General features: G+C 41.9%; 1 protein-coding gene across 25 annotated transcripts in view; it reads right to left on the bottom strand.

The window, feature by feature from the left end:
* OCA2 (OCA2 melanosomal transmembrane protein) overlaps positions 1 to 23,855 on the bottom strand; it is a 425,743-nt gene that overhangs the window by 282,743 nt on the left and 119,145 nt on the right. For all 25 annotated transcript variants that reach the window (XR_013395444.1, XR_013395445.1, XR_013395442.1 and 22 more), the window contains 2 exons: positions 9,295 to 9,427; positions 27 to 174 (listed from right to left, as the gene is read on the bottom strand). Coding sequence is in view for 21 of the 25 variants with exons in the window: in XM_077938927.1 (XP_077795053.1) it covers positions 27 to 174; positions 9,295 to 9,427 (281 nt within the window). In the remaining 4 variants the exon portion in view is untranslated. The remainder of the gene's footprint in view (positions 1 to 26; positions 175 to 9,294; positions 9,428 to 23,855) is intronic.

Raw genomic sequence — 23,855 nt, 5'->3', positions numbered from 1 at the left:
AGTCTGAGCAGCACCCCGCCCCGTACCTGTGGAAGGTGTGCAGCCTCCGGGCGAGCAGGTGCTCCAGGGCCAACACCTTCCCCAGCAGCAGGCGGCGCACGGCAGTCTCCTCGCGGCTGGCCGGGCTGATGCGCTGAGCGGTCAGGCGCCAGACGTGAATCTCGTGCTTCAGTTCTGCAGAGAAAGAAAAGGGAAACTTGAGTCTCCCACGACCTCAGACATCAGCAACACCCTCCTCTGCTCCCCACACAGCCGAGGCCTGACGGAGCAGACACACACTCGAGACGTGCAGGTAGCCCAGGGTCACCCAGAGCTTCTCAGCACCCGAGCTATTGCCATGCAGCCCAGATGACAAAGCTGACATGTAAAAATTATCACAAAAGCGAAGTAAGGCCATTTCAACCCTTTCCGTGAAGAATAAACTCCTTTCTTGAACAAACACATCAAAGCTAGCGCCCAACAACCTTTTCCCCTTCTTGCAGGAAATATTTCGGATCTGCTTCCAGCCAAAATCTAGACATTGCCCAATCTTTGAGGGGGTTTCAGGAGCAGATCTAGTGACAACTGAAAACACAAGTGTAATTCTCAGGAGAAGGTGCTCAGGGCTCCCAGCAGGGCATCTGGTAAGCGGCAGAAGAAGACAGGGAGGCGCCCTCCAACCAGGCCCCACTGAGCCTCTAACACAGGCGAGACAGGTAGACGACCTGAGGAAATGCTGAAATCTACAGAACGAGCAGAATTTTCACCCATCACTGAATTCAGACACCTTCTGATAGAGAAGAGCAGAGAGAAATGATGTGTCAATTCATGGCCTCTTAAGATATTCAAATATTTCATCCTGGCTAACACGGTGAAACCCTGTCTCTACTAAAAAATACAAAAAAAAAAAAATTAGCCGGGCGAGGTGGCGGCGCCTGTAGTCCCGGCTACTCGGGAGGCTGAGGCAGGAGAATGGCGGGAACCCGGGAGGCGGAGCTTGCAGTGAGCTGAGATCCGGCCACTGCACTCCAGCCTGGGCGACAGAGCGAGACTCTGTCTCAAAAAAAAAAAAAAGAAGACATTCAAATATTTCATGAAAACCTACATTTAACCTCTATTTTACTGTTAAAAACATGACGTGTTTCTTGAAATATCCATTAAGAGAATATAAGAAAGCACAATATTTTCATGAACCACCCCTTACGTGCAATGCCCCACACTACCTATCACACGAATTAAAGATGAAAAGACAAAGCCTTTCAAGCAAGCGCTGGGGCACCGGAAGAGCAGCTCGGGGCAGATTCAAGGCGATCACCCAAAGACCCGGGAAGCAGCACGGACACGGTGGGTTCAGTGGAAAGCGAAAATGCCACCTTTCAGCCCCTTCTGCTCAGGACGCGAGTGCTCCTCACCCACGGCATGGCAGACCTACTGCAACAACAAAGACGAATTAGGCAGAGGGAGGCAGTCTGGAAACGAAGCATGCGGAGACTCAGAGAGAACGCGCAGAGCCTGGGAGCACCAGACTATTCCAGTTAGCACACGGCTTTCTCTAAAGCTTCAGCCCTACCAAGATGAAACCTTTAGAACTAAGATACATAATATGTTTTCATTCAGCACATATCGATGCTTTGTAGCTTTACTAAAATAAAAGGAACTTGGGTATAATTCACAGGCCTCTTCAGAGAAACAGATCCATCATTTCCTCTTGAAAAGTCTCACACTTCGTTAAACCACCTATGAGGCTATGATAACATAAAAAGAAAGGGGAAGAGGAAGTGAAGGAAAAAACTAATGAACTCACTCTCTGAAACACTGAACACAAAACACCATCTGTGGAAGGTCTCCCGTGTGAGTTCAGACAGAGCTAGTATTTCACCCAGTGCTCTAAATGTTGCTAAAACCCCGTCCGTAAAGTACCAGAGACTCTCCAGCCGTTCTCTAAAGGCATCGCCATGAAGGGCCACTTTCTGAAGCGGCTCGTCAGCTTTAAAAGGCTCACACCTCTGCATGGTTCATCTCTGGTGCCAGCTGCTGGGTGCAGGCTGGAAGTCTCTCCACGCCTTTATGTTGGAGAAGCAGAGCCTGGGAACCAAGGCTGTGTTGGTGGAGCTGGCCTTCCAGTCCCTATGCAACGACTGCAGGTGCTTACTCTCCAGGGGAGCCTCAGCCACCTCAGTGTGCACCCAGCACTTACCTGCCTTCTAACCCATCAAACCAAAAAGGATGTGCTGCTCTACTCAGATCAGCCCACGCATTAATACTCAGGTAATACGCTTTTGTCTTCCTAGTTGTGGAATGTAATACACAAATTAGGAAGGAATTTAGTAGGGAGGGATTTTGCCCAGGAGAAGGGAGCTCACTCCATTCACCCAGAACTCAGTTTACCAAAACCTGTCCACGTATCAGTTCCCAGGCTTCCTCTGCACCTCCTCTTCATTTCCCCACCCTGTCTACTCTGCCGAGGTCCAAGACCACAGACCCAGCTGGCTACCAATATTTCCCTCTGAACCGTGTGCTGCAAACTCATAGCTGAACACTTTATCTTCCTCCCATAAAGTCTCTCTCCTACCCTTACCTGCTTAGTTTTTATATAATGCAATTGTTCTTCCAGGAACACAAGACTGAAATGTCATCCTGGTCTTGTCAATGTCATTCTCTTTTATATTTCCACATTAACATTATTGTGTCACAGGTGTCAGATCTGTGTTTGATGCTAAAGGATAAAATTTAATTGGTAAGTTACAAGATGGCCCTCCAAAACTGGAAAGAGATGTAAGATAAATCATAAATAAACATATGCTAGGGCAGTGTGAGCCTCAGGAGCAGCCCAGGATATGCTGGCACAGCTCTTGCCTCGTCTGCTTCTTCCTGTCCTAGGTTACCTGCTTGTCCAGGCCTCACCCTCTCACATTTCTTAATTCTTACTGTTCCTTAGTAACCTTTAACTACAGTCACTTCCTACCAATCTGCCCCTGGTTAATCATAAAACACCACTTGTTGTATCTATCTATCTCAGGCCTTTAATCCTAGCACTTTGGGAGGCCGAGGCAAGCGGATCACCTGAGGTTGAGAGTTCAAGACTAGCCTGGCCAATATGGTGAAACCCCTTCTCTACTAAAAATACAAAAAAATTACTGGGCATGGTGGCAGGCGCCAGTAATCTCAGCTACTTGGGAGACTGAGGTGGGAGAATTGCTTGAACCCAGGAAGTGGAGGTTGCAGTGAGCCAAGACTGTGCCACTCCACTCTAGCCTGGGCACAACAGAGCAAGGATCCATCTCAAAAAAGGAAAATGGCAACAAAAGCCAAAATTGACAAATGGGATCTAATTAAACTAAAGAGCTTCTGCACGGCAAAAGAAACTATCATCAGAGTGAATGGGCAACCTACAGAATGGGAGAAAATTTTTGCAATCTATCCATCTGACAAACGGCTAATATCCAGAATCTACAAAGAACTTAAACAAATTTACAAGAAAAAAACAAACAACCCCATCAAAAAGCAAAGGATATGAATAGACACTCCTCAAAAGAAGACATTTATGCAGTAAACACATGAAAAAAGCTCATTATCACTGGTCAGTAGAGAAATGGCAAATCAAAACCACAATGAGATACCATCTCACACCAGTTAGAATGGTGATCATTAAAAAGTCAGGAAACAACAGATGCTGGAGAGGATGTGGAGAAATAAGAATGCTTTTACACTGTTGGTGGGAGTGTAAATTAGTTCAACCATTGTGGAAGACAGTGTGGCAATTCCTCAAGGATCTAGAACCAGAAATACCATTTGACCCAGCGATCCCATTACTGGGTATATACCCAAAGGATTATAAATCATTCTACTATAAAGACACATGCACACATATGTTGACTGCAGCACTGTTCACAAGAGCAAAGACTTGGAACCAACCCAAATGTGCATCAATGACAGACTGGATAAAGAAAATGTGGCACGTACACCATGGAATACTATCCAGCTATAAAAAAGTATGAGTTCATGTCCTTTGCAGGGACGTGGATGAAGCTGGAAACTATCATTCTCAGCAAACTAACACAGCAACAGAAAACCAAACACCGCATGTTCTCACTCATAAGTGGGAGTTGAACAATGAGAACACATGGACACAGGGAGGGGAACATCACATACCGGGGCCTGTCAGTGGGTGGGAGACTAGGGGAGGGAGAGCACTAGGAGCATTCGGAGAAATACCTAACGTAGATGACAGGTTGATGGGTACAGCAAACCACCATGGCACATGTATACCTATGTAACAAACTTGCATGTTCTGCAAATGTAGCACAGAACTTAAAGTGTAATTAAAAAATAAAATAAATAAAAATAATTAATTTTTTTAAATTAATTAATTAAAATAATAAATCTGTCTATCACCTTCCTAGATGATCAGAAGATAACTGATATCTAGCTATTATCTTCCTAGATCTATCATTTCCTAGATTAGATGACAGATTATAGATAGATAAATAGATGACAGATAGATAAATTCCTCCTTTCAAACAACCAGTAGTTCCCTGTGGCCTCCAGAATAGAGCTAAAGATGTCAAAGATCTTCAGAGAAGACTCAAAACCCCAAAGGACCAGCACCATTGTGCTGATTCTGCCATAGAAGTTTCAACTCTTTGTCTTTGCCACTCTAGCCTCTTACTAGGAGACATCGTCAGATATCCCATCTCTTACCTCTCTATCAGCCTCTATCTTTCTGAGCTTCTCAACCAACTTCTGATGGTATTACTTAAGAGTGGCCACATACATGTTTCAAACAGGCAAAGAAAGTGCCGTGTGGGATGCGGTCTCACACAGGAGGTGATGGCTTCCAGGGAAGCCTAGAGTAGGAGCTCAGAGCTAGGAATCTCAGGAGAAGCAGCCTAGGCCAGAAAGACAGAAATGGAACTATACTAGTGTTAAGTTCATCTACTGTATGCTAGGTAGTATAATATCGCTTAAAGTTAGTGGTATAATAGTCACTAAAATCATAAAACAGAATTAAAGCCCAAAAAAGTAACAACAAAAAGAGGAGAAAATATAGAATATATTTAAATAATTAATTCAAAAGAAGGCATAAATGAAAAGAATAGTAATAAAGAAGCACAAATATAAAACAATAATGTTACACTTCAATCACATCACTAAGCACATTAAATATAAATGTCTAAGAGACAGACTATCAGAGTAGATAAAAAAGCAAGATGCAAATATATGCTGCTTACAAGAACTGTACTTTAAAGACATACATAAGTTAAAAGTAAAAAGATGGAAAAAGATATACCACACTAACACTAGTCAAGAGAAAAATGAAATTGTTATATCAACAACAAAGTATATTTCAGAGCAAAGAATATTAATATGGATCATGAAGATTGTTTTTATAATAATAAAGGTGTTAATTCATCAATATGAAAGAACAATCCTAAATATTTATGTGCCCTAATAGTAAACTTTTAAAATGCATAAAGCAAAATGATAGAATTACAAAGAGAAATAAACAAATCTATAATCACCCTTAGACACGTCTGTATCCATCTCTCAATAATTAATAAAACAAGTAGATAGAAAATCAGCAGGGACGTAGAATACTTGAATAACATTATCAGCCAATCTGACTTAAGCTACATAATTGACATCATTGAACATTCCTCCCAACAAGAGCAGAATACATTTTCATTTCCAGTACACACAGAACAGTTACAAAGGTAGACCACATTCTATAGCCATACAGGTCTCAATAAATTTTAAAGGATTCAAGATTTATGAAATGCATTCTCTTACTATACTGGAACTAAATTAGGTAACTGCAAAAACTTTCCCAAATACTTGGAAGGTAAATAAACCATCTAAATTATCCAAAGATCAAAGAAGAAATAAAAAGATGAATTATAAGATAATTTGGGCCGGGTGCAGTGGCTCAAGCCTGTAATCCCAGCACTTTGGGAGGCCAAGACGGGCGGATCACGAGGTCAGGAGATCGAGATCATCCTGGCTAACACAGTGAAACCCCGTCTCTACTAAAAAATACAAAAAAACCAGCCGGGCGTGGTGGTGCGCGCCTGTAGTCCTAGCTACTCGGGAGGCTGAGGCAGGAGAATGTCGTAAACCCAGGAGGCGGAGCTTGCAGTGAGCCAAGATCCAGCCACTGCACTCCAGCCTGGGCGACAGAGCGACACTCTGTCTCAAAAAATAAATAAATAAATAAAAAGATAATTTGAACTGAATGAAAATGAAATATTTAATAAATTAGTGAGAGGTCACTAAAGTAACAGTTAGAAGGAAATTTAGAGCACTAAATGCCTATAATAGAAAATAAGAGGCACATGAAATCAATAACCTTAGCCTCTAGTTTTAGAAACTAGTGAAAGAAAAATAAGTAAGCGCAAAAGTAAGCAGAAAAAAAATAATAAAGAGCACAACAGACATTATTAAAAGAGAAAAAAAACTGTAGAGAAAAATCTATATAATCAAAAGCTGGTTCTTTGAGATCAATAAAATTGATAAACCAACCAAAAAGAGAAAGACAAACTACAACATCAGAGATGAGAGATATGACATTATCAAACATTTGATAGCCCTTAAAAGGAAAATGAAAGAATATTATGAACAATTTTATAACAATATATTCAACAACTTAGATTAAATGGACAAATTCCTCGAAAGACACCAACTACCAGAATCACTCAAGGAGAAACAGATTACTTGAATAGCCATCCCTGTATGTATATTAAGGGATTTGAATTTGTAGTTAAAAACCTTCCCACAAAAACATCCAGGCCTATAAATGTCCAAATAAACATTTAAGAAAAAAGTAATAGCAATTCTACAGAAATTCTTCCAGAAATTTGAAGATGATGAAATATTTCTGTATTCCTCCTATGAGGACAACAACAAAAGACATTACAAGACAGGAAACCACATCAAGATCCCGAATGTACACAAATGCAAAATGCTAACAAAGTACTAGCAAGAAGCAGCAGGAGCTGAATATTTGGTGATCAGAGGGACAGGCGCTGGTGATTACTGTTCCTTTCACCATGTATGTCACGCTCTCTCCCATTCTGAGCACCTGGTAGGCTGGCCTGGCCCGGCCCCTTGTGACTGGCTGGAGCCTGCCTGTGTCACTCGATGGCAGAGTGGGCCCATGCTATTCTCTCTGCCTTCAAGGCCAGCCGCTCAGGACTCTAAGAACAGATGATGATCAGGGCCCCTGCCAGGCCACTGGGGAGGAGGTGAGGGGGACAAAGCCAACAAGAGGAAGAAAACACAGTTCTGGAAGTCACTGCGATTTCAGGGTTCCTTTTTCCCTGCAACAAAACCAAGCCTGTTCTGACACTGCTCTGCTAAACTCAGATCTGTTGAGTGGGGCTTAGGAATCTGCAGTTTCACCAAGGACTCCAAATGTGGAGCCCTCTAGGCCCAACAGTGGCGCAGAGCAATCGCCCCACTCCGCACTGCCGGTCTCCGCACTGCCGGTCTCCGCACTGCCGGTCTCAGCACCGCCGGTCTCAGCACCGCCGGTCTCAGCACTGCCGGTCTCAGCACCGCCGGTCTCAGCACTGCCGCAGGGCTCCAGCTTCACCAGGTGTGCGCACTCCCAACCATCCCTCCCCACTTCCCTTGGAGCTTTTCTCTGTTCCCTACTCAGGAATGGTGAGGAATTGATTACAGAGATTTATTTTCTATGTATCTAAATCTGTGTATCCCAAATTCTTCTCAAGATTAGACACTGTGATCACCAGGGAGGTTGGGAGAGGCTGGCACAGTTGGGCAGGATGACAGCTGAGCTCTCCACGAAGGCACAGCTGTGCACACGCAAGCTCCAAGAGACAGGACAATTACCCATCACGATCACAGTCTCCTTTGCTCTCCCTCGGTTCTAACATTTTCATCAGAAAATGAAACCTATATATTAATTTATCTTACTGTGCATATATTAGTTGATTATAAAACATTCTAAACACCTCTAGCTAGTTGTTACAGGTTGAACTGGGTCCCGGCCCCAGGTAAGATGACTAGACATTCCCAAGAACAATCTCGTTTTGTCAGATGAATCCTGAGGAGGCACACGAAACAATATTTTCTGGATGAGATTTTTTAAACACTCAGATTCTGAATAACATGGAAGTCACAGAGATGTGTCTTGGACAGTCAGCATCGGAGGAACTGGAGTATGGCAGGACCATGTCAGGGCCTCCAGCCGTCCGTGTGGAAATGGAACCGGGCTGTCTTATCCAGAACAAAGACAAACTGAGATCCCGTAAAACACAGGCCAGCGGAATCACAGAGGCTGAGAGAGATCAACATACAATCCATGAGCTCTAAAAACCCCTGAAGAAGAAGAAGAAGAGCGCCTGCATCTGCCGAGAGCTGGTCGCCTGATGCCCCTGTTACCCAGGCAACCTGCACGGCACCCACATTCGGGAGCTCACCAAGGCAAGGCTGGCTGTTTCCCAAATAATCTATTGTTCCTAATACATTCCAGTCAGCAACGATCTCAGTAAAACATCTACTAAAGTGTTTAAGTGATGAAAGTGCAAAATGATAAGATGGCTCTAAGCCCTCATCCTGCTGGCTGGTGCTCAGCATCTGCTGTTTGTTTGTTTGTTTTTGAGACAGAGTCTCACTCTGTCACCCAGGCTGGAGCGCAATGGCACAATCTCGGCTCACTGCAACCTCCACCTCCTGGGTTCAGGCAATTCTCCTGCCTCAGCCTCCCGAGTAGCTGGGATTACAGGCGTGTGCCACCATGCCCAGCTAATTTCTATATTTTTAGTACAGACGGGGTTTCACCATGTTGGCCAGGCTGGACTCAAACTCCTGACCTGATTCAGGTGATCCGCCCCCCTCGGCCTCCCAAAGTGCTGGGATTACAGGCGTGCGCCACCGCGCCCAGCCTAGCATGTGCTCTTGATTGACAGGGCACATCACCTCCTGTGCCGGGTTATGTTGCTGTATTTGCAGTCATATTTAGCACTCAGGCTATGATACACTATTACAGCACTACAGTCTATGTGAGTGTGTTTGTACCACACACACATGGCTTTAGGAGGCTATGACATATGAGTTGTACATGGTGGCCATAACTCCCCACATTTTAGCACAGTACACTTCACAGAAAACTGAAGAGGCACAGCTCATGACAGAGCCCTGAAAACACAGTGTATACGAGGAGGCGGACGTGGAGAGTCACTGATACTGAGCATCCAGCAACCCATCGACAGGTACTTCCTGATAAGAACTTCCCCTGGTAAACAATATCATGGTAACGAAATCTGAGCCTACATGAGAGGCACCTGTACTCACCAACAATCTCACTGGGCTCCTTGTTATAAAGCTTTCTGTTCCAGTAAAGGAGTCTGAGGAGTGGAAAGGAGACCAGGAGAACAAGGCAAATCCCAAGGAACATGTGTGCAGTGAATCCGGCAAAGTCCAGGCCCTGGAAATAGACAAGGGGTAATGAAATGGCCACGGGCCTTTCCTCTGCACAGGCAGCAGCTCCCCGGGTCAGGGTCCAGGGAGGGCCAGAGCCCAGGAGGGAAGGGGCTCACCAGGAGCTCCAGGACCTTAGGCAGAGGTGCTGGAGCCCAGCACAAAGCCCAAGGAACACCACAGATTCCTTACCATGATTTTGAAAATTGTTAAGGTTTGTTTCTTTCACGTCAAAAGCCAAAAACCAATTCTTACACAAATGACAAGCTGTCATAGGGAGAAACAAAAAGAGGCTACCACATCTAACTGAACCTTCGCTCAGTCCGTCTTCACCACTAGATTGATGCCTTCCCCCAGATAGGGTGAAAAAAGACTGAATGGGACAAACACTAAACAGTCTGACAATATTTGCCCATTTAAAGGTAAGTTGAATTTTTACACATCTCACTCCATTGGTTTGAAAGAGTCCTCGCGGCTGGAGCGCAGAGCCCTTCGCAGGGCACCCAGGGCCCCTCAGGGCTGGGACCACTCAGAGCATGGGGACCAGCAGCAGGGATCCAGGCAGGAACCTCTCCTTCCCGGCTTTGCCTGCCTGGGGCTCTGCACATGGCTGGCCACTGAGGGTTTCTTTACAGCTGGGCAAAATCCCCACTAGGTTGATCTGTCCTGGAATAAGTCAGCATCGTCATTGGTTGGTTCTGTTCTTTCACTGACCATGTGCTTTCATACCTTCAGCACATCTGTGCAGGCACCTCCTGAGCCCCCAGCAGGACAGATGAGGCTCGTATCCCCATGAAGCTGGCCATCTGGCAAGAACTCAAGGTCTTTTCTGTAGCGTCCACAGATCACATGTGCACAGAGAGGGTCAGAGGCACAGTTACAATGCACGACCATGGGGAGCGACAGGCGGCAGGGTGGAAGCGACAACGGGCAGTCCGGCTCTGCCTTGGGGGCCGTGGGAGCCTCTTACACAGGTAGAGGGGTGACAAGTCACACGGAACATTAGTGAGGATCCCACAACAGGAGTTTGGAAAATCACCTTCCAAAGGTCTGGGTTTGAGTGATTTAAACTATATTAATTGTTCCTTCTTAAAATGTATGTATTTTTCTCTCACTTTTAGAAAATAGGTGAAATCACTTTCAACATTGTTAAAGATACAACACAACTAGAGGCCATTATCAATGAAGTTGTGTCAAAGTTTAGAGCTTGCCAATATATAATAATCTGAAACGCTTAATCCCTTGCAGTTACCGGTACATCCAATGGTTGTCCTTGCAAACAGCATTACAAATGACAGACGGAGTTGTATAAGCTAATTCCTCGACAGATAGCAGGGAAACCACACAGAGGCGGGACTCGTGGAATGCTCTGGGTGATCATATAGAAGAATGCACCACTTTTCTGATAGTTCTTCAATGGGGGTATTACATTGAATTTCGTGTTTATCTCTGTAATTCATACCCCAGATACCTGAAAAAGGTCCACGATACTTTCAGGGGCTTATGAAACTGTTTTAAATTCTTCTAAACTCAGAAGCAAAAAAAAAAAAAAAAAAAATGAACCGTTGGGTCAGAGAAGATGATTTAAAATATAGTACTAATATATTTATACACTAGCTGGGTCACGAAATGCAATTGTTAGTATTTTTTAGAGAAAATGTCCCAAAAAGACAGAAGTACCTATATCCTGATTAATTCTTGGTCCCTTTAGAACATAATAACTATAAAGTTTTGCCCCATTTAAATGTTCAGGCAATTGGAGAAAAAAGTGATGAGTAGATAAAAGAAAAAAAAAAAAAACTAAGGAGGTCCTGGGTGTACGTCCACAGCAAAATGACACAGCACTGAGTGAAGCATTTGGTTGCTGCTAGACTTGTGATGGGTGGATTCATCAAGTAACAGCAATGATAAGGGAAAAATCCAAACCGATCATTTTAGGAAACAGGCAGATGCAGTGTGCAGCGGGATGCAGATGTTTGAGCTAAGCTTATTAGGTGCAGGTATCTGGGCCGCCCTGCTGCTTTTACATGCCTCTGTAATGTCCTAGACTCTCCTCCTTTGTGTTCCCAGTAACAAAACCACCCACCAGCACACTCATATCAATTCAGCACCTAAATGCGCTCTTTCTGCTTCAAGGTGCCACTTCTGCTTTGCATTGTTTTGTTATGGGCTCCACTCAGTCATTTTCTTCTTAATTTTTCCTCATTTGATGGATTAAATAGTCAAATATTAGGCACGTAAGCCAACCAAAAGAGGAACCTCCAATCAGATTAGAACATTCAAAGATTCATAATCTACATATATTTAAGGGGACACGCCTGTGGGACTTCGGGCCCACCAATATCATTTTCTAGGAATGACGCTTCAGGCTACCTCTGTGACAAGTCAGAATGGCTCATTAGGTTGTTAAGGGAGGGGCTCACGCCAAAATAATTTCTTGAATTCTTGCATGTGAAAAAACTAAAAAAAAAGAAAAACTTACGAAGTGTTTAACTGAATCTATTGAATATTTTAGTAAAATATGCATGGTGTAATTTGAAAATATAATCCTGTCTAGACGGTCAGTAAGGAGGGGAACCAGCACCGCAGGAATGGGTATAACAGGCAGATGGGGGGTGCGGGTCTCGCTGCTTGTAAGGGCTCCATCAAGCACGGGTGCAGGGGACCTGGCACACACGGTCTAAAGGAAGAGCCTCTGGCAGAGACATGGATCCCAGCAGGCTGGAAACAGAGCAAGCCACAGAGGGGACGAGCTCTGCTAGCCAACGCTGACCTGAGAGGAGAAAAAGGTCAAAAACGAAGACCCCTGAGTCCACAGATATTGAAGAGGTGTGTGGAAACAAACCAAAAAACAAAACCTGCAAAGGAAATTCAGAGGGGGCCAGAGACGCAGAACGAGGCCCACAAGAGAGAGACCCTGTGTAAGTTATCACCCAACGGAGTGGGGGAAAAACAGCAGTGGGGGAGGAGCCAAAGAACTTCACAGCACATGCAACATGGCAGGAACACATGAAAAATGCCCCAGCATGCATGGCATGGTGGGAAAATATGAAGAAGCTTCCAGCACACACAGCATAGTGGGAAAATGAAAAGAATGTCCCAGCACGCACAGCATGATGGGAAAACATAAAGAATGTCCCAGCATGCACAGTATGGCAGAGAAAGCCGGAAGAACACCCCAGCCCGCACAGCATGGTGGGAAAACGTGAAAAACATCCCAGCACACACAGAATGTTGGGAAAACATAAAGAACGTCCCAGTAGGCACAGTATGGCAGGAAAAGCCTGAAGAACATCCCAGCCCGCACAGCACGGTGGGAAAACGTGAAAAACGTCCCAGCACACACAGGATGGTGGGAAAACAGGAAAAACGTGGCAGCATGCACGGCATGACGGGAAAACGTAAAGAACGTCCCAGCACGCACAGTAAGGCAGGGAAAGCCTGAAGAACTCCCCAGCAAGCATGGCATGGTTGGAAAACGTGAAAAATGCCCCAGCACGCACGGCATGGTGGGAAAACATAATTATAACGTCCCAGCACGCACAATATGGCAGGAAAGCCTGAAGAACGCCCCAGCATGCCCACCATGGTGAGAAAACGGAAAGAACGTCCCAGCATGCAAGGCATGATGGGAAAACGTGAAGCATGCCCCAGCACACACAGCATTGTGAGAAAGCATGAAGAACACCCCAGCACACACGGTATGGTGGGAAAACGGGAAGAACGTCCCAGCAAGCCCAGCGCACGGTATGGTGAGAAAAGTATAAAAAGCATCCAAGTGCACAACGTGGGGCATGAAGGGAAACCTGTCTTCTTAGAAAGATGCCACTCAGAAGCATACGGGCACGCGTCCCTCAAGAGACTTTTCAGGCATCATTTTAAAGATAGTTGAATAGTTTTGTTCACCACGGTGAGTCTCTGTAGAACAGGCATAAAGGAGCAAATGTAACCAGCAAAGTAAAACTTTATCCCCTCAGCTTGTTAGGAGCTGAAAGTGCAATGGGGGTTGGTGCACGTGGATGCTACAGCCAGAAATTCATGCTTACCCAAGGGAGGCTTGTGGCTGGGGAATAAGTGGTTGTCCATGTGGCGGATCCTGGAGGTCCTCCCTACCTACCCAAACCGTGCTGGAAATTCCACCAACAGAGAGTTATCCCAGGAGACCTGGGAGACCTGAGCCTGATGCAGCAATGGTAGGTGGCAAGAACTTTCCTCACAACTTCCCGTCATTTCTGCATAATACTCAGAAAATGTGGACAAGTTTTCAGATGTGACTTCTTTACTGTTCCAAACTCTAGTACTGATTTATTATTCCTCCGAACTACATAAGTATTCAATTTATTTGTTAATGTTTTTTCATTAGCTTTAGGGGTACAAGTAGTTTTCGGTTACATGGATAAATTGTATACTGGTGAAGTCTGGGATTTTAGTGCACCCATCACCGGAGTAGTGGACATTGTACATAATATGTAGTTTTTCATCCGTCACCCCCTCCCAACCTCCGCTCTTCCTAGTCTCCAATGTTGTCGTTACCAGTGTATGCCTTTGCATACCCACAACTTAGCTCCCACTTGTGAGAACATGTGGTATTTGCTTTTCCATTTCTGAGTTACTTTGCTTAGAATAATGGCCTCCAGTTCCATCCAATTTGCTGCAAAAGAAATTATTTCATTCTTTTTTATGGCTGAACAGTATTCTATGGCGTGTGGGGGGTGTGTATACACGCATATATATATATACACACACATATATATATATACACACACACACATACACATACACATCTCAAATTTTCTTTATCCACTTATCTATTGATGGGCATTTAGGTTGAGTCTATGTATCTGCAGTTGTGAACTGTGCTGTGATAAACCTAAGTGTGCTGGTGTCTTTTTGATATAATGACTTCTTTTCCTTTGGGTAGATACCCGTGGCTTAATTGCTGGATTGAATGGTAGATACACATTTAGTTCATTGAGAAATCTCCACAGTATTTTCATTAGGGGTCGTATTAATTTACATTCAAACCAGCAGTGTATAAGCGTTCCCTTTTTACCACATCTGTGCCAACATCTATTGTTTTTTGACTTTTTAATAATGGCCATAATGGCCATTCTGACTGTAGTAAGATGATATCTCATTCTTTTAATTTTTATTTCCCTGATGATTAGTGATGTTCAGCATTTTTTCATATGTTTCTTGGCCAGTTGCATATCTTCTTTTGAAAAATGTCTACTCATGTCATTTGCCTACTTTTTATTGAGATTATTTGGTTTTTTTTCTTGCTAATTTGAGTTTCTTGTAGATTCTGGATATTAGTCCTTTGTCAGATTCATAGTTTGCAAATATTTTCTCCCATTCTGTAGGTTCTCTGTTTACTTTGATGGTTATTTCCTTCTTGTTTTTTGTTTTTTGAGACAGAGTCTGTCTTCGTCACCCAAGCTGGAGTGCAGTGGTGTGACCTCGGCTCACTGCAACCTCTGCCTCCCTGGTTCAAGTGATTCTCCTGCCTCAGCCTCCCGAGTAGCTGGGATTACAGGCATGCACCACCACGCCCAGCTAATTTTTTTTTTAGTACAGATAGGATTTCACCATGTTGGCCAGGCTGGTCTCTAACTCCTGACCTCAAGTGATCCTCCCACCTTGGCCTCCCAAAGTGCTGGGATTACAGGTGCGAGCCACCATGCCCGGTCTGATTAGCTTTTCAGTTTAATTAGATCCCATTTATTTTTGTTTCTGCAGCATTTGTTTTTGGTGTCTTTGTCCTAAATTCTTTGCCTAGGTCAATGTCCAGAGGAGTTTTTCATAGGTTTTCTTCTAGAATTTTTATGGTTTCAAGTCTTAGATTTAAGTCTTTAATTCATCTTGAGTTATTATGTATATCGTGAGATATGGGGATCCAGTTTCATTTTTCTACATGTGGCTAGCCAGTTTCCCAGCATCATTTATTGAATAGAGTGTCCTTTACCCAGTTTATGTTTTTGTATACTTTGTTGAAGATCAGTTGGTTGTAAGTATTTGGCTTTATGTCTGCGTTCTCAATTCTGTTCCACTGCTCTGTGTGTCTACTTTTATACCAGTACCATGCTGTTTTGGTTACTATAGCCTTTTAGTATAATTTGAAGTTGAGCGATGTGATGCCTCTAGATTTGTTTTGTTTAGGATTGCTTTGGCTATTCAGGCTCTTTTTTGGTTCCATATGAATTTCAAGATTGGTTTTTCTAATTCCGTGAAAAATGATATTGGTATTTTGATAGGAATTGCATTGAATCTGTAAGTTACTTTGGGCAATATGGTCATTTTTGTGATACTGATTCTTCCAATCTATGAGCACGTTTCCACTTGTTTGCGTCATCTATGATTTCTTTCAGTAGTATTTTGTAGTTCTCCTTTTAGACATCTTTCAACTCCTTGGTTAAGTATATCCCTAGGTATTTTATTTTTTGGTAGCTATTGTGAAAGGGACTGAGTTCTTGATTTGATTCTTGGCTTGGTCACTGTTGGTGTATAGCAGTGCTACTGATTTGTGTACCTTGATTTTGTAACCTGAGACTTTACTGAATTCATTTATCAAATCTAGGAGTCTTGGAGGAGTCTAGAGTTTTTAGGTATAAGATCCTATCAGTGGCAAACAGACATAGTTTGACTTCCTCTTTTCCAATTGGGGTAGTCTTTATTTCTTTATCTTGCCTGATTACTGTAGGACTTCCTCTTCATGAATAATTTTAAAATTAATTTCAAACCTAAGTTTTATTTCACAATCTGTTTTCTTCCTATTTGAGTTCCTTGATGAAAAACTAAACAATGCAAAATAAATATGCACATCACGTGATGCAAATGTATGGCTGTGCGTCACTACTGATAACGAGGCTTTACAAATTTATCTCAGCTGAAGACACTGTCCCTGAAACTACGAGCGCATCTGTGTCTCCGTACAGAGAAGTGTTTCCGTATCTCCAAACCACTGTGAAATAAATTAAAATCAAGGCTGGGCACGGCGGCTCATGCCTATAATCTCAGCACTTTGGGAGGCCAAGGCAGACGGATCACCTGAGGTCAGGAGTTCAAGACCAGCTTGGGCAACACAGTGAAACCCTGTCTCTACTAAAAATATAAAAATTAGCCAGGCGTGGTGGTGCACACCTGTAATCCCAGCTACTCAGGAAGCTGAGGCAACAGAATCGCTTGAACCCAGGAGGCGGAGGTTGCAGTGAGCCAAGATCTCGCCACTACACTCCAGCCTGGGCAACAGAGCGAGACTCCATTACAGTTTAATTCCCAAATTCAGGGAAAGTCATTATGTAGAAGACAAGGAATGCCATCTTCAGTAAAACAAGGACAGTCCTAAGGCCATCTCTGCAGAGAATGTCACTTTGGCAGACAATTGTATGACAAGCCTGGGCTGAGCCTCAGCAAGACCATAGGGGGTACCTCACTTCCAGGGCCCTCTGAGTATTTCTGCAAAACCTCACCTTTCTCTCCTACCATCATATTTAAATTCTGGATATCTTAAAACAGCTTGTCAGCATGCCATGGAGGATTGTAGCAGTGGTCTGACAGACTGTTCTTTGCCCTCCGTTTTCTACATGGCTTGGTAGAAACACAGCCAGTGTCTGTCTTGGGTCACTTCGTATCGTTTAGTTCAGAATATTTCAATCTAGGACTGCAAAGGCAGGCTTAAAATGGCGCAGAGTTAATTCGGGTTGTGTGTAAGAAATACACCATGCCTAGGATTTTACATTAACACTAATGCGATGCTAGTCAGGAGAGTTAAACTGTTGCAGCATTCATTAAATGTTGTCATAAAAAGAAGAGAAAAACAGCCAAGTTGACAGCCAAGTTCTACAAAGAGTCTAATGAAGTACAGCAGCCACATCTTCACTTGAACTATTTTTCTACCTATTCTACTACAACTTAGGTTTTCCACTAGAAATTAAGGTTTTAGGTTTTACACTTACATCTATGATCCAGTTTGAGATAATTTGTGGATATAGTAGGAGGTGTGGACTGAAGTTCATTTTCCTGCATGTGAATATCCATTTGTTCCAGGACAATTTGTGGAAAACACTATCTTGTCTCTGCTGACTTGGCTTTGCACCTTGGTCAAAAATCAGTAGTTCACTTATGTGTGGGTCTGTATCTACACTCCCTACTTTATTCTATTTATCTGCCTGTCTGTCTTGATGCCAAAACCACTGTGCTGGTTACTGAGACTTTATAATACATCTTGGTGTCAGGATTTACTAGCCCTTTCAGTTTGTTTTTCTTTTTTTGTCATTCTGGATACTTTGAATTTCTATATCAATTTTAGAATCAGCTTGTCGGTTTCTACTCAAAGAAAAAACCTGCTATGGTTTTGATGGGGATTGCTTGAATTTATAGATCAATTTGGAAATAATTGATAGCTTAACAATATTGAGTTTTCCAGCCCATAAACAAGGTGTACCTCTTAATTTATTTAGATCTTCTTTAATTACTCTGCAGTTTTGTAGTTTTCAGTATATAGACCTTGCATCTGTTTGGTCATATGCAATACCAAATACAGCATATGTTTTGTGCTACTGTAAATGAAATTTTAATTTTCAGTTATTTATTGCTAAATATGGAAAACCATTAATTTTTGTATATGGACTCTGTATCCTGCAACCTTGTCAAATTTATTTATTATTTGTAGGAGCTCTTTTGTGGATTGCATTAAATCTTCTACATGGACGACTGTGTCTTCTGCAAATAAAGACTTTTAATTCTTCCTTACCAATATTGATGCTTTGTATTTCTTTTCTCGCATTATCGCATGAGCTACAGCCTCCAATAAAATGTTGAATAAAAATAGTGAGAACAGACATCCTTGTCTTGTTTCTAATCTTAGAGGGAAATCATTCACTTATTCTCAGTGAAGTGTGATGCTAGCTACAGAGTCTCAGATATTCTTTATTGGGTTGATGAATTTCTCTTTTATCCCTAGTTTCTTGAGAGATTTTATCAGTAATAGATACCGGATTTTGCCAAATGTTTTTTCTGCATTTATTGAGATGATCACATGGTTTTCTCATTTAGTTTGTTAGCATAGTAAATTACATTGATTAATATTTCAAATATCGTAAGAATCTTCCATTCCTGGATAAATTCTACTTGGCTAAGATGTATTACCTATGTATATACTGTTAAATTGGATTTACTAATTTTTAAAATATTAAATCTATGTTCACAAGAAATATTTATCTATCGTTGCCTTTTCTCATACTGGTTTTGTCTAGTTTACATATCAGGGCCTCATAGAATTAATTGGGAAATATTGTGTCCTCTTCAATTTACTGTAAAGCTTTGTATAGAATTGGTATTATGACATTATTTTTTCCTTAACTATTTGGGAGAATTCAACAAAGAAGCTATCTTAGGCTGAGTTGTTTGTTTATGTTTGTTTTGTTCTTTGTGGGAAGGTTTTTAACTGCATATTTGATTATTTCTATAGCTATAGGGCAACTCAGGTTACCTACTTCTTCTTGAGTGAAGTTTTAAAGAGTGTGTCTTTCCAAAAAAAAAAAAAGTTTTATTTTATCTAAGCTGTCAGATCATTTACATAGAGTTGTCCATGATCTTCGCTAAGAATAGTGTAACGTCTGTGTGCTCTGCTGTAATATAACAACTCTTATTCTTGATATTAGTAACTTGAATCTTCTGTCTCATTTTCCTCATCAGCTTGGCGAGATGTTTGTCAATATTACTGATCTTGTCAAAGAACCAGCTTTTGCTTTCATTGATGTTCCCTATTTTTCTAGTCTGTATATATTTTTTTCTTCTGCTTACTTTAATTTCTTTTTCTGATTCCATAGGATAAAGCTGAGGTTATGGATTTGAGACACATCTTTTCAAATACAGGTGTTTAGTGTTATACATTTCCTTCTAAATACTGCTTTAGAGTAGGGACCAGCACACATGGAGCTGGAATACAGCCATATCCATTCATTTATGTGTTGTCTATGGCTACTTTCATGCTATATAGTGGTGCGGCTGAGTAATTGCAATGGAGACCATACAGCCCACATGCCTATAAAACTAACTATATATAGCCTTTTAAGAAGTCTACTGACTTCTGCTACAGAAGAATCCCACAAATTTTGATATGTTCTGTTTTCACTATAATTCAACACAAAACCGCTCAGGACTGAATCGTGTTTCCCCGAAAGTACTGTGGCCGAAGCCCTACCTCGCCCCCTCAGTGGGGTGGTATTAGGAGATGGAGTCTTTTGGAGGTGATAAGGCTTAGATGAGGTCATGAGGGTAGAGCCCTCATGCTGGGATTAATGCCTGTATAAGAAGAGACACCAGAGAGCTTCATCTCTGCCTCTTCTCCCCGCCTCCCTGCCACATGAGGACACAGTGAGAGAGCGGCCATCTGCAAGCCTGGAAGAGAGCCCTCACCAGGGAATGAAATCCACTGGATCTTGAACTTTCTAGCCTCCAGACTGTGAGAAATAAATTGCTGTTATTTAAGCTGCCCAGTCTATAGTATTTGGTTATGGCATTCCAAGCGGATGAGTACAAAAATACTTTCTAATTTCAATCTCACTTTCCTCTTTGACCCTTGGATTACTGAAATGTGTGTTAGTTTCCAGATATTTGAGAATTTTCCAAACATCCTTGTTATTAATTTCTAATTTAATTCAACTGTGGTCAGAGAAAATATTTTATATTACTTGAATCTTTTTAAATTTATTGAGATTTGTCTTATTGCCTAGAATCTATTTCGGTTAATGTTTTATGTGCACCTGGAAAAAAATATACATTCTTCTGATATCGAGTGGAGTTTTCTATAAATGTCAACTAGATCATGTTAGTTAACAATGATGAAGTTTTCTATATCCTTGTAGATTTTCTCTCTACTTGTTCTTTCAATTACTGTGAGAATTGTACTGAACTCTCCCACTATAATTAAGGATTTATCTATTCCTCCTTGCAGTACTATCACATTTCACATATTTTGAAGGTCTGTCATTGGTTGTATAAATGGAATTTTTATGTTCACTATATGAATTTACCCCTTTATTATGATGAAACATTCTTTAATCCTAGAAATATTCTTCGCTCTGCAGTATACTTTGTCAGATATTAATATAGCCACTTTGTTCTGATAAGTCTTTTGCCATTCCTTTACTTTTATTTGTGTCGATCGACAGATAGAGATAGATAGATAGATAGACAGATAGATAGATAGACAGACAGACAGACAGACAGACAGACAGACATTTTTTTCTGAGATGGAGTTTCACTCATCACCCAGGCTGGAGTACAATGGGGTGATCTTGTCTCACTGCAACCTGCATCTCCCGGGTTCAAGCGATTCTCCTGCCTCAGCCTCCCGAGTAGCTGGGATTCCAGGTGCCCGCCACCATGCCCAGCTAATATTTTGTATTTTTAGTAGAGACGGGGTTTCACCATGTTAGCCAGGCTGGTCTTGAACTCTTGATCTCAGGTGATCCACCAGCCTCGGCCTCCCAAAGTGCTGGGATTACAGGCGTGAGCCATCGCGCCTGGCCTTGTGTCTTTATATTTTAAATGTGTGTCTTGTAAGTAGCATAATGCAGATGTTCCCTGACTTAATTTGGTTCAATTTACAATTTTTCAATTTCACAATGATGCAAAACATCTCAACTTTGATGTAATGTACAATATTCAATAAGTTACATGAGCTATCCAGCACTTTATTATAAAGCAGACTTTGTATGAGATTTTGCCCAATGGTATGCTAATGTAAGGGTTCTGAGCACATTTAAGGTGGGCTTAGGCAAAGCCATGATGTTCAGGGGCTCAGGTATATTAAACATATTTTGGCTTATGATATTTTTAACTTACAATAAGTTTATCTGGATGTAATCCCAAAGTCAGTTGAGGAGCATCTATAGTTGGATGGGGCTTGTTTGATCTGACAATCCCTGCTGTTTAATTGGGATATTTAAACTATTTATATGTTATGTAATTATTAAATATAGTTAGGTTTAACTCTTGCAATTTGTTTTATATTTGTTCCATAATTTCTTTGCTTCCTTTTGCCTTTTTTCTACATTTCATTCCATTAAATAAATACTATTTATGATTCCACTTATATTCTTTGTTGGCATTAGCTGTTACTCTTTGTTTTTCCTTTTAGTGGTTGCTTTAGAGTTTATCATATACGTTTTTAACTTTCACGGACTACCTTCAAATTATATTATACTAGTTTATATACACTATAAAATATCTTACATTCATATACTTTTTTTTTTTTTAAAGACAGAGTCTCACTCTTTCGCCCAGGCTGGAGTACGGTGGCGCAATCTCGGCTCACTGCAACCTCCGCCTCCTGGGTTCAAGCAATTCTCCTGCCTCAGCCTCCCAAGCAGGTGACACTACAGGCGCGTGCCACCACGACCAGCTAGTTTTTTGTTTGTTTGTTTGTTTGTTTTTAATTTCTAGTAGAGACGGGGTTTCACCGTATTAGCCAGGATGGTCTCGATCTCCAGACCTCATGATCCACCTGCCTCAGCCTCCCAAAGTGCTGCGATTACAGGCATGAGCCACCGCACCTGACACATTAATATACTTTAATTTCTCCCCTTCCAGGCTTTATTTTATTGTTGTCATCAATTCTACTTACATGTTACATTATTATTTTGTTTAAACAATTACTTCAAAGTGGTTTAATTTTTTAAATTACGTGAATTTACCCATGTAGTTACCCTTTTTAGTATTCTTCATGACTTTGTGAAGATCCATGTTTCCATGTGGTATCACTTTCCTTCTGCCTTACAGACTTCCTTTAGTATCTTACATGTGGGTCTGCTGCTGATGAATTCCTTTTAGCTTTTCTATGAGAAAAAGTCTGTTTTGTACATAAGAAAAAGAGATTTTCACTGGGTGTAGTATTCTGAGATCACAGGTGTTTTCCTTCCGTATTTAAAGGTATTGCTCCGTTGCCTTCACACGTGCATTATCTCTAAAGAGAAATATATTGTCATCTTTGTTTCCTTGCCTGTAACATGTCTTTTTCTTTAGAAACTTAAGATTTTCTCTTCATCATTGTTTTCAAATAATTTTATTATGATGTGCCTTACTGTAGGATTCTTCATGTTTCCTGTGCTCTGGCTTCATTGAACTTCTGGATTCTGTCGGTTTATACCATTCATAAAATTTGGAATTTAGGACCATTTTTCAGGTGTCTTTTTCCATTCCCCTCTCTCCTCCAGAGATGAGAATTGCATATGTTAGGCCACTTGAAGTTTTCCCATAGCTTACTAATGCTTTTCAGCCCTTGTTATTATCTTTTTACTCCGTTTCATTTTGAATCTATGTCTTCAAGTTCATTCATCTTTCCTTATGTAATACCTAATGTGCCACTAATCCCAACAAGTGTATTTCTATCTCAGACATTGTAATGTTCACGTCTAGATGTTTAATGTGGGGCTTTTTTAGTATCTTTAATGTTGCTACTTGATGAATATCTGTAACACCGTTGTAGTAACAGTTTTAATGTCCTAGTCTGCTGATTCTAACACCCTTGTCTGTTCTACGTTAGTTTCAAATGGTTTATACCATGCCTGTCATGGGTTATATTTTCTTGCTTCTTTACATGCCTGATAATCACTGATTGGTTGCCAGACATTGCAAGTTTTACCCTGTGTGTTGCCGAATATTTTTGTATCACTCTAAATATTCTTTTTTTTTTTTTTTTTTTTTTTTTTTTGAGACGGAGTCTTGCTCTGTCACCCAGGCTGGAGTGCAGTGGCCGGATCTCAGCTCACTGCAAGCTCCGCCTCCCGGGTTCACGCCATTCTCCTGCCTCAGCCTCCCGAGTAGCTGGGACTACAGGCGCCTGCCACCTCGCCCGGCTAGTTTTTGTATTTTTTAGTAGAGACGGGGTTTCACCGTGTTAGCCGGGATCGTCTCTCGATCTCCTGACCTCGTGATCCGCCCATCTCGGCCTCCCAAAGTGCTGGGATTACAGGCTTGAGCCACCGCGCCCGGCCTAAATATTCTTGAGGTTTGTTCTGGGATGCAGTTGAAATATTTAGAAACAGTTTGGTCCTCTGGGGTCTTAGTTTCAAGATTTCTTAGGTGGAAGCAGAGCAGTGTTCACTTTGTAGTTAATTACCCCTCACGACTGAGGCAAGACCCTGGTGAGTGCTCTACCCAGTGCTCCATAAGTTAAGAGGTTCTACTGGGAGGCGGAGCTTGCAGCAAGTGGAGATCGCGCCACTGCACTCCAGCCTGGCGACAGAGAGAGACTCTGTCTCAAAAAAAATAAAAATAAAAAAAATAAAAATACAAAAATTAAGAGGTTTCAGACTGCCTGGCAGAATAGACATCATCACTATTCCCGTCGTGTGCGTCAAGCACTCGCCCCTCTCATCTTTCTGGGTTGTTCTCCCCGGGTCTCATGTCGTCTCCTCGCACGAATGCAC

Source organism: Macaca mulatta, chromosome 7 (assembly GCF_049350105.2).
Source record: "Macaca mulatta isolate MMU2019108-1 chromosome 7, T2T-MMU8v2.0, whole genome shotgun sequence".
Lineage (NCBI taxonomy): Eukaryota > Metazoa > Chordata > Mammalia > Primates > Cercopithecidae > Macaca > Macaca mulatta.
Note: the sequence above shows the minus strand (reverse complement) of the source record. Positions and strands in the feature narration are given on the sequence as shown.